The sequence below is a fragment of the Saprolegnia parasitica genome (assembly GCF_000151545.1).
Source record: "Saprolegnia parasitica CBS 223.65 unplaced genomic scaffold supercont2.210, whole genome shotgun sequence".
NCBI lineage: Eukaryota > Oomycota > Saprolegniomycetes > Saprolegniales > Saprolegniaceae > Saprolegnia > Saprolegnia parasitica.
In genome coordinates, this window is record NW_012156604.1 from 16633 (window position 1) to 26711 (window position 10079).

Below are 10079 nucleotides of genomic sequence, written 5' to 3' on the forward strand. Positions count from 1 at the left end.
CTGTTACATACGAGCACAAAAGAAGAGCGGTCGTCCGTGTCGACGTTTGCGGTCCATGCGTCGGACGTCCTCCGGTGCCTCCAGCGCTACAACGTCTTTAACGACACCTTTCACATTTGGCACGAAGGCTCGTTTGGGACGATCAACGGTCTCCGGCTCGGGCGCCTCCCGAGCAAGCCCGTCGAGTGGGCCGAGATCAACGCGGCGCTCGGCCAAGCCACGCTGCTGTTGGCGACCGTCGCGAGCCGCGCGAACCTCAACTTTGCACGCCACACGCCCGTCGCGCGAGGCAGCTACTCCAAGATGCTCACGGCGCCGTCGAAAGACAAGCGCAAGGAGTACCCGCTGTACTCGGACGGGAGCTTTTTTCAGCGGCAAAAGTTCAACCAAGCGCTCGTCTTCTTCCTCGAGTGCGTCGACGAAGCCGGTGTCCGCGCCATGCGCGAAGAGCCGTCGCTGCGCTTTCCGTACAAGATTTACAAGGGCAAGATCGGCGAGCTTGCCATCTCCGTCGGCGGCAACGACGAGCAGTGGACGCGCGCACTCAAGTACTTGCTCACGCACCTCAAGTGGCTCCTTGCATGGATCGCCAAGCGGTACCCGTAGCGTAAAAATACCACCATGCGCGCCTCTAGGATCGTGCGCGCATCGTCGTTTCTGTGAGGTTAGGGTTACAACAAGATCGACTTTAGGTGGGCTGGTTGAGGGCGTTGGGGTGGGACAGCTGGGGTAGAGATAGAGCAATGTATTATGTTGAATGAGGTACAAGGTGCCCAGCTGACAAGGTGCCCCGTGGTCGGCGGAACTTGGCTGCAGGACCATGTCATTGCCTCAGCCAAGAGTTGCTCCGGACGCTCCCATTTTTAGTGTGTAGTTTTGCTGTCGTATCCGGAAAGGGCAAGTGTTAACGTTGGCTGACCAGACGAAGCACACGTCATTCCCGATTATAACAATGGTGTGGACCGGACCTTGATAGCCCAAACGTTGCGTTTTGATAGATCACATTGCGAGACATCGATGTTTTTTATAGCGCAAAATACCATAATAAACACGATATAATATAATAAAACGTTTAAATACATCGCATTGGTCTATTTTTCCTGTATTTTAGACCAATGAGAGCGGAGATGGTTGCACGCGAATGCTCGCCGAGGCGGCGCGGGCGTCGGAATCGAGTGGAAAATAAAATCGACGACGCTGCGCCCAAAGATAGATCTCGCATTGGGGAGCACGAAAAGCTACGTGACGTGCTCGTCAGCGGCATACAGCAGGAAATACGGGTCGTCAAAGTTTTGTTTGTGGCATACGCCACAAGCAGCCATACTGTGCCACATTCAAGGCCGACAGCATGTAAGCGCCTTGTCGTCCGTCAATGAGAGGACACCTCGCTCGTTGAAAGCAGAAGTATGTATGTATGTGACAGAGAGGGATGGAATTTTTGATTGTGACGCGGTTGCTGAAGTGAGATTTTGACAGACCATCGTCCTCTTGGTCTATATTCGCATCAACAGCAACGCGCTCGACCTGGTCTGTCGCCACATTTTATTCTGAAATATGGCTCCGACAGGCAAGAACGTAGCGGGTCCATCTACATTGTCACAAATGGAGTACACGGTTCGCATGCCAATGCTGCCCATTGACGACCGTCTTCCAGGCAACATGCCGCCCGATGATACGATCTGGTCGTCGATTGATGACGCATGGACCTCGATGGCAATCTGGGTGCTCATGGTGTTTCAAAGCACCAAGAACGAGTCAATGGAGACCATGCGATCTCATTTACACCGCGCAAAGCACTTGTACGAAAACGCTGCGCTCGACAGTCTCGAGTCGTGCCGCCTACTAGGGCCTCTACTCCAACACGCCGTCCATGCTGATGACGACGTCAAGCATGCCACGTCATCGAGCCTTCTTCTCCGTGCGCTCGACGAGGCTACCTCGTTGACCCGTCTCGACACAGTCCTGGAGCACTTGTTGGCGACGCTTCAGCTGGTACGTCCACTCGAGAAAAACCTCCGCTGTGCTGGTGCCAGATTGCTTGACCATCAGGAACGCGGCCGTCGACAGCTCTCGATGGCACAGCGTCGGACCAGTGCGAAGAACGCCGTGGTGGCTTTGAGCGCGACGGCGGTCATCTCGCGTGTCGAGGCGGCGCCCATGGCAGCGACGTGCGGAGTGCTTCTCAGCGCCAGTGTCGGTGCGTCGCACCTCTTGGCCCGATGGCGCCATGCTTCAGTGCGCGAGGAGCTGAACAAGCAGATTGAAAAACGCGCGCGCTGCTCAAGACGCTACCCGCCATATCACAGCAATCGAGGCCGCGCTGGAAGGAGCCATTCACGCCGTGCAAACCGAGATGCGACTTTTTAGTGACTTGCGCGTCAGCGCCCAGCTCACTCGGCACTGGTTGCTCGTCTCGTCCTCCCTCCTGTTTGACATCCAAGCCATGACCCTCGAGCAGCAGTGCCGCCACGTACTCGCACATTTTGCCAAAGGGGACGACTAAATTGAACGCTTGCATACTGCGTTTGCTTTCTAATAGCAGTCGTCGACTATAGCTATATATTATCGATCTCAATGATTATCTAAAAACAACGCATTGGTCTTGCAACAGGAAGACAGGATGCAGCGAGATCAAAACTCCTCCGGCGCTGAATCAAAATTGCCTCTGAGCCCAGGATGCAGACAAAAAAGGGTATTTTACGAGAATGCATGCGCTAATCAAATGTGAGTGACGGTCGATTGCGATCTTGGCCGACGAGATCATGGGCCCTTCGCAATCAGTCATCGCCTGAATAATGAATCAACGAACTTTATCAAGGGAGCCGGCATACAATAAACTACTGCATCTACCACACGCTAGCATTCCACCCGGTGAGATGGATACGCCATCGTTGGATAGCTGTACTATCCAATGTTGGACCGTTCATGCATGACCACGCTTCCAGGATGTCCAATGTGCCAATACGCCTTTGATGAAGGTCCTTCTACTAATATATCCCATAGGTTCTTGTCAATTCCACGTAAAATTTTAATCCAACGTTGTCACTCGACACACGACTACGAGCGTTTGCCAGGAAGCACTCTTTTTGTCCTCGGACCTCTCAATTTGTCGCCCCAGGACCATCTTCTGGCACAGCGCCGCATTATCCGGATACCAGTCAGAAAGGACGATGGCAGCGACAGCGGTGCTCCGATCGTCGGATCTGCTTACGACCATTGTCGGCTATCAAGAAGGACTGCCGGAAGCGCTCGCCGAAGTCCAGTGGATCGCAGATGCCATCGATCTCACGCCCAGCGTCGCCAGCTACCGCATGATACCGACAACGGGGCATCTCTCCAACCTCCCGATGCGATTTGCAGCACTGCCGTACCTCCAGCGGTACTCCGCCACGACCAATCTCTCCAACCATGCGCTCTTTGTGTCGCCGATCAAGGTCGATCCGGCCTTGGCGCTGCACCTCTGCGTCGTCGAAGGCAATATGGCGATCATCGAGCAGTGGCTTCGACACAAGCCAGCGCTCGTCACATCAGGCACGCTCGAGCTCGCGGCGGCGTCGTCCCAAAGTGCGATTCTGCGACTGCTTCTTGCGCGGTATCCCGAGCTTGTGACGGCCAAGATGATGGACCTTGTGGCCATGGCGGGCGACCTCTCACTCTTGCATTCGCTGCACGAGGCCGGCGCGATCTGCACCACCGACGCGATGGACGGTGCAGCCATGAACGGGCACTTGGACGTCGTCGTCTTTCTACATGAAGCGAGATACGAAGGCTGCACGATCGTTGCGCCCACGGCCGCTGTCGCCAACGGCCACGCACCCATTTTTCGCTATCTCCTCGAACACTGCGTCGGACGGGTGGCACCGTCGCTCTTCTACCGGGTGCCATACGTCGAGATCAAGACACACAACGTTGTTGGCACGTCACACTTGGAGGCAATCGTCCTCGCATCGTCCAAAACGCTTCTTTCCGAGTCAGCGCTACTGCCTGTGGTACGTTCGCTGGCCGCTCTCGAGACGTTGTACGCCATCGGGTATTGGCCTGCAATGACAACCAATGTACTCCACGCAGCCATCGCCAGTCGTGACCCGGCCATGATCCGCTTTGTCCTCGACCACACCGCGCTCGAAGCTGCGCCGCCCCAGGACGCCATGTCTGCGACGACCGACGCGTGGTTTGTCTTCCCAGCTCTCGACGCGGCCGCAACGACGCACCCGGCACTGCACGACGACGGTGCCACGATGGCCGTCGCCGCCTTCTACGGTGATCTCGACACGATGCAGCGCCTGCACGGAAGCCATTTGGGCCATGTGACGGTCCAGGCGCTTGAGTACGCGGCCTTGAACGGCCATCTGCATGTTCTCCACTGGCTGTCTCGCTTCCAAAACGATGGCGTCATGAGCGAAGCACTTGCGTGGGCGTGTGTGCATGGCCATCTCGATGTCGCGCGGTATCTTTGCGAGGTGTGGCACGTGCCAGTGTCACAGACAGCACTGGCCACGGCCGCCCACACGGGCCATCGCCGCCTCGTCCGGTACCTCCTCTTGGGCGGCAATGGCCACGTTGAAGAGGATGAGGCAGACGAGTCTACGTACGACACGAACGAATGCATCTACGACCATCTGCTGGGCTGTTTCCGGAGCACCTTCGTTCGCACGCGTCCAGTCGACGCCGCTGCGAGCCAAGGCCATCTGGCGATCCTGGAGCTGCTCATTGACCAGGGTGCTGAGGTGACGACGACGACGATGGACGCTGCGGTCGCGCATGGGCATGCTGATATTGTGCGCTTCCTTGTCGCCGAGCATGGTCGAGGCTGCACGGTGCATCACCTCTGCACGGCGAGCTCGCAACGCCGCATGGATCTGGCATCGTATCTGCTGTCGCACATGCAGATTGAAGCCGACGACGACGACCTGCAGCGGCTCTTTGTGTGCGCCGCGAGGAGCGGAAGTCTCGCGTTCCTCGGTCAGCTGCGCACCGTCGTTTCCGTCGACGCTCGGCCGCGGACGCAAGAGCTCATGCTCGTGCACGCCGTGCTGCAACGGCAGGTGCACATGCTGATGCACTTGTGCGAAGTCGACGGCTTCAAATGGACGCCAAACGTCCATGACGTCGCGACGCTGCTCGGTCGGAAGAAGGTGCTCAAGTACTTGGAGACGTTGGGGCAGGCCGCCGCCGAGTCGGTGGTCACCTTTGGGCCGATCGTCGGCATCATTGGGTTCGAAACAACACTCGTATAAGCAAGACCACATTGTATTTGGCGCAGCCGACTGTCAGTGAGTTGGATGAATTGGCATTCATGTATCAATGTATCACTATATAGCCATGCTATCGGTGTGAACGGTGCTGGCTTGTGAGACTTGTGCAGTAGCAAGCACCGATCCACGACGTGTTGCCCGACATTCCGACGTCGTGCCGTGGACGGCGGAGAAGGACGCGGCGGTGACGTTCCGACGTGGGCACGGCGATCGATCGCGTGTGCTCTCTTTGAGCCCCCTCTGCACAGACGCCGCCGCTCAAAGTGCACTTGCCGCCTCTCAAAGTGCACACGGCTGACTGTCCATCTTGGCCAACAGCTGCAACACAGCCAGACGACACGCGTCGTCGACGTGGCGGCAATAGGTGGTCCCACCTCCACACATGCAAGCGCTATCGAGTACAATCCATCCAGACGTCTTTGTTTGTGTTGTTGGATTTAACGGTCGCGCGCCTTGGCAATGTCAAGGGCCTTCATTTCCGAGAGGTACGACGGGTTCACGCCGGCTTCTTCAAGCTCGGCGACCTCTTCGATGCGAATGCGCTCGAGCTTCGCAAGCTCGTCGGCGTATTCTTGTTTGAGCGCCTTGCCTTCGAGCTGCACTCGGACAAACTTGTCTTTCGCGAGCTTTTGCTTGTCTTCGATTTGCTTCTGAAGCGCAATGCGGTGGCTCGAGCGCTTGGTCGCGTCCGCGGCCTCCTTGTCTTGGAATTGCTTCTTCTGCCAGTCGACTTGAGTGATGATGTTTTCGTATTCTTGTTTTTGCTGGAGGGCTTCTTGGACCTTGGAGCGCTGGCGGTGCATGGCCTGGGCTTCGCGCGAAATCCGGAGCTCCTCCGCTTCCTTGCGGGCCTTGATCTCACGGGCCACGTCGGCGTCACGCGCCGCCCGCTCGCGCGCTCGGCCGCCCGCTTGGCGCGGAGCTCGTCGAGCTGCGCTTTTTCATTCGCGGCTTTTTCTTGGGTCGAGCGCAGTTTCGCACAGCGCAACTCGGCCTCGTGGCGCTTCCGGGCCTCGTCTTCCTCGCGCAAGCGGGCGTCCTCGGCCTTCTTGCGCTGGTAGGCGACGACCTTTTCTTCTTCGAGCGCCAGCAGCCGCGCTTGGTCGGCTTTCCGGGCCATGGCCGACTCGTTGAAGCGCTTGATCTCTTCCATCGACCGGTTCGCGCGCTCGAACTTTTCTTTCTCCTTGCGCTCGTCGTCGCGCTGCGCGTCGCGGATCTTCTGCAGCATCTCCTCGGCTTCCTTCTCGATCGCCTTTTGCTCGGCCTCCTTCGCCAGCTTGCGTTCGCGGATCTGGTCTTCGAGCACTTCACGGTCCCGGATGCGCTTGAGTCGCTTCGCCTCGGCGACTTCTTCCTGCCGCTTCAAGCCCTGGAGCCGGTCGATCTCCATCATCACGTTGAGCTTCTCGTGCCGCATGGCCTCGACCTCCTCGATCTCGTGCTTGCGCTTGATCTGCTCGTCGCGGATGGTGAACGCGGCGGCCCGCGCACCAAGCGTCTTCATGAGCTTGACGCTGTCGTGGGCCTGGTCCTTGAGCATGGCCGCGCGCTTCCGGATCGCATCGTTTTCAGCGTCGAAGATCTGTTCGATGTCCGACTTTGGCGCGCGTGTCGCCGCCTCGGCCGCCCGCTCCATCATGTGTTGCTAGCACGGACCGTGAAAATGGCGTCAGATGGACAAGGTGGTGGAGTACCTTGCGGGCGCGGGCGTGTATTCTGAGCTTTTCATTGTCCTCTTCCTTCTTCGCCGCCATGGCCTCGCGCTCAGCGTCTGAGAGAATGCGCGTCGTGCCCTATGTACACGGCGCAACGATGAGGCTGGCGAGGACAGCATGCAAGCCGACGTACGCGGATGCGCGAGAGCTCGTGCGGCGGCAGCACGGTCGCAATCGTCGTGGGTAGGTTCTTCTTCTTCGCCACCGGCGGCTCAGCTTCTTGGTTGCTGCTGCCACGGACAATGTCCCTAGGCATCATAGCAGCATCGGGATGGATGGTCTCGCCGAGGCAAATGTACCGCCCGGCCTGGCGCGACCGGTCGCCGTCGCGCGATGCGACGCTGCGGCCAAAGAGCGCGTCGTCGACGCTCTCCTTCGAGGCGAGCCGGCGGTACCTGCGGCTGCTGCTCGTCCCCTGCGTCCGCGCCGACGCCACCTGCTCCATCGGGCGACCGCTTGCGTTCTATTTTTTGCTTGTCGTGGCCAACCGGCGGCTAAAAATAGAACCCAAGTATGGCGCATGCCAACGAGAGTGCCACGTCATTTTTGGCTGGTCGATCAAGAAGGAAGGTGGCCGTGCATGATGGCGCCCTCGGCAAGGACCAGCTGATATAGCCTACGCCGACGGTAGTACAGCTGCTGGGTAGGGCGGTATACCACGACGACATTCCCGATCTCGTGACCCGTTCAAGGCGGCCAGCACTGCCCACGCTAGCCTGCAATCTTGCTACCTCAGTCAACTCGGATGTGTCCGAGTCCTATCGCTTCTACATGGCAGCTGCGGGTTGCTGGCGTTGTATGGTGCGTATGGCTGGCATTCATGCCGGAGATGAAGAGCCCAAGCCTCGAAGATTTAGAGGTTTCGAGTGCGGCTTTCGGATAAGGTCCCGACAGCAACGGCACGGTATCGTGGTATACGCGTGCTCGTTGCAGTATGGAGCGGACAAGGCTGTGCGAGCGAGCGGTGTGGCCTGTGCTTCCGCTTCTGGCGTGGGCTTTGCTGAGAGCTGTGGCAAACGATTTGATGTCGACGATATTTTTATTTTCAATTTTTTGTTTTTTTGTTTTTTATACCGGCGGTTGAGACAAGCACCATTGAAATCATTGAAAGCATTGAAATCGCCGAGCATGGTGGCCGGCCCGACCACGAAGGAGAGCGACGTCGAGAGCTTCTTCAAGCGCAAGCTGCCGCGGGCGCCAGCAGACGGCGCGACCGCCCTCGTCTTGGTCGAGGAGCATCAAGCCGCTCTCGGCGCCGGGCGCGTGCTGCTGGAACACGCCGCCTCGCTCGTGGCCGGCGCCGGCGACGTCCGCGTCCTGCGCGTCCAGCTTGTACGTCCTGCTGTAGCGCCTCGCCAGGATACTCAGTGTCATGGCAATAGGAGACCTACATGGCGCCACGAGCCAGTGACGACGACTGCGTCGAGGTGCTCAATTTTGCCGGCGACCTTGGCGGTTGGCTCGCGCCCGGCGACGCCATGACCAATGTCCTCGCCAGCGTCACAGCAGCCGCTGCGCAAAGCGGCACGCCCGTGATCCTCTTCCTCGACTCGCTCACGCCGCTGCTTCAAGCCGGCTCGTTTCACATCGCGCTCCAGTCGCTGCGCGCGCTGCTCTCTCGTAGCCCTTCGCATCCGCATCGTCCAGTGCTTTATCATGTCCTCTTAGTTGCTGGCGTCGTTGGCCTTGTCGGTCGCTACAATGCGTCGCTGCATCCCAAGCACGTGGTCCATGCGCTGCGAGTACGTCGTCCTCCTGCAGCGACTGTTGAATCGGATGCTGCATTAGGCGCAAGCAACGGCCTTCATGCTGGTCGAGACACCCGCGTCGATCGCTGCGTACCACTTTCTATCGAAGGAAAGCAAGCGCACAGTACCTCCGACGATGGACGGCGTCATTGTCTTCGTCCGCAAAATAAAAGTAGACGCATCGATACCCATGCTCTTCCTCCTCCTCTCACTGGCATATGTCATTAGAATGGCACGTCGACCGAGGCGACCGACTGCTTTCGGCTGCCGCTACCCACGGCTATCGGTCCTTTGATGGAGCTCTTCGCGTGGGGTGATGCCACGAAAGAAGCAAAGGATGATGTGTCCGAGCCCGCCTCGGCCTTGCAGCCGTCGGACTTGGTGTCGACGCTCGCGCCGGATGTGAGCTTCAACCTGCGCATCTCGGACACGGATCAAAAAGCAAAAGACCAAGTCCAGCTGCCCTACATGCAGACATCGTCGTCGTCGTCGTCGGGCGCGCCCAAAGCTGCACTCTTCTACATTGACGAAGACGACCCGGACTGGGACGACGACGATCTCGACGACGATCTCGACATTTAATTCACCACCACCTTTGCATGTACGAAAATGAAGGAAGTAGGGGGAGTGCGTGCGACGGGAATTGAACTGGCGCGCATGCCAATGCACGTCGTTGCGATCCACGCCAAAGCACAAAAAGCTCGGGCCGAAATACCAGGTCGCGTACTACAGTACTTGTTGGCATGGTCCAGAACATTAGCTGAATCGTTGGGCTGAATCCATGGGCTGAATCTGCTGAATCGTTGCTTTGTGTGGCCGGTCGCTTGGTCGAACTTCCACGTGGCAATCAATGTCTCGGCTCCGATAGCTGCACCGATGCTACCAGCTCCTTATGCTTGCTCTGCATCAGAACTTATTCTGGGGGTTATTCTGGAAGTTATTAATTCTTGCCAGGACTGCGATGCGGTTGTCAGTCGTGCATGCCGACAGGTCTTTCCTTTTGCTTGATGAAAAGCAGTCGACTGACATGGTCAACCAACGAACTAAAAGTATGTCCTAATTAACGCACTGCCGAGGCGGCCCAAGGTGATCATTTGCAGGGTGATCGCAGAAAAGAAATCGTCGTTGAAGCTGAACACCTTATCCTCTTGGTTGTTGCTTGTGGCGGATCGCAGGGATATCTCCTCGACCTCACACCATGTGTCGCCAGAGATTCTGTCCCAGATGCTATCACCACTTCATGGATTATTTGTCTTGAAAAGACTATGCCACGGTGACGTTGGATGCCATGCCATCGCGCTGTTGGCCGCTGAATCTGCGGTGCCACGTGCTTGGGAGAGCTTTTACATACCAGTCGG

General features: G+C 57.9%; 5 protein-coding genes across 5 annotated transcripts in view; 4 read left to right on the forward strand and 1 right to left on the reverse strand.

Annotated features, from left to right (window-relative positions):
* SPRG_21648 (hypothetical protein) overlaps positions 1-663 on the forward strand; it is a gene marked incomplete at both ends in the record, with an annotated part of 972 nt that extends 309 nt beyond the window's left edge. Inside the window, 2 exons of the mRNA XM_012355146.1 lie at positions 15-596; positions 636-663. Coding sequence (XP_012210536.1) covers positions 15-596; positions 636-663 — 610 coding nt within the window. The remainder of the gene's footprint in view (positions 1-14; positions 597-635) is intronic.
* Positions 664-1602: 939 nt separating this feature from the next.
* On the forward strand, positions 1603-2503 carry SPRG_15947 (hypothetical protein; the record flags this gene model as incomplete). The annotated part of the gene is made up of 3 exons (XM_012355147.1): positions 1603-1992; positions 2050-2197; positions 2307-2503. 3 exons carry the CDS (start codon positions 1603-1605, stop codon positions 2501-2503), a joined length of 735 nt encoding a protein of 244 aa, XP_012210537.1.
* A 667-nt stretch (positions 2504-3170) lies between these two features.
* Positions 3171-5307, forward strand: SPRG_15948 (hypothetical protein; the record flags this gene model as incomplete). The annotated part of the gene is made up of 2 exons (XM_012355148.1): positions 3171-4018; positions 4079-5307. 2 exons carry the CDS (start codon positions 3171-3173, stop codon positions 5235-5237), a joined length of 2007 nt encoding a protein of 668 aa, XP_012210538.1. The 3' UTR covers positions 5238-5307.
* Positions 5308-5671: 364 nt separating this feature from the next.
* SPRG_15949 (hypothetical protein) lies at positions 5672-7433 on the reverse strand. Its single transcript, XM_012355149.1, has 4 exons — positions 7273-7433; positions 7107-7221; positions 6953-7051; positions 5672-6903 (listed from the first exon to the last, which is right to left on the reverse strand). Exons 1-4 carry the CDS (start codon positions 7416-7418, stop codon positions 5752-5754), a joined length of 1512 nt encoding a protein of 503 aa, XP_012210539.1. The 5' UTR covers positions 7419-7433; the 3' UTR covers positions 5672-5751.
* Positions 7434-8076: 643 nt separating this feature from the next.
* Positions 8077-9331, forward strand: SPRG_15950 (hypothetical protein). Its single transcript, XM_012355150.1, has 5 exons — positions 8077-8305; positions 8356-8593; positions 8642-8715; positions 8762-8893; positions 8950-9331. Exons 1-5 carry the CDS (start codon positions 8102-8104, stop codon positions 9301-9303), a joined length of 1002 nt encoding a protein of 333 aa, XP_012210540.1. The 5' UTR covers positions 8077-8101; the 3' UTR covers positions 9304-9331.
* The last annotated feature ends 748 nt before the right edge of the window (positions 9332-10079 follow it).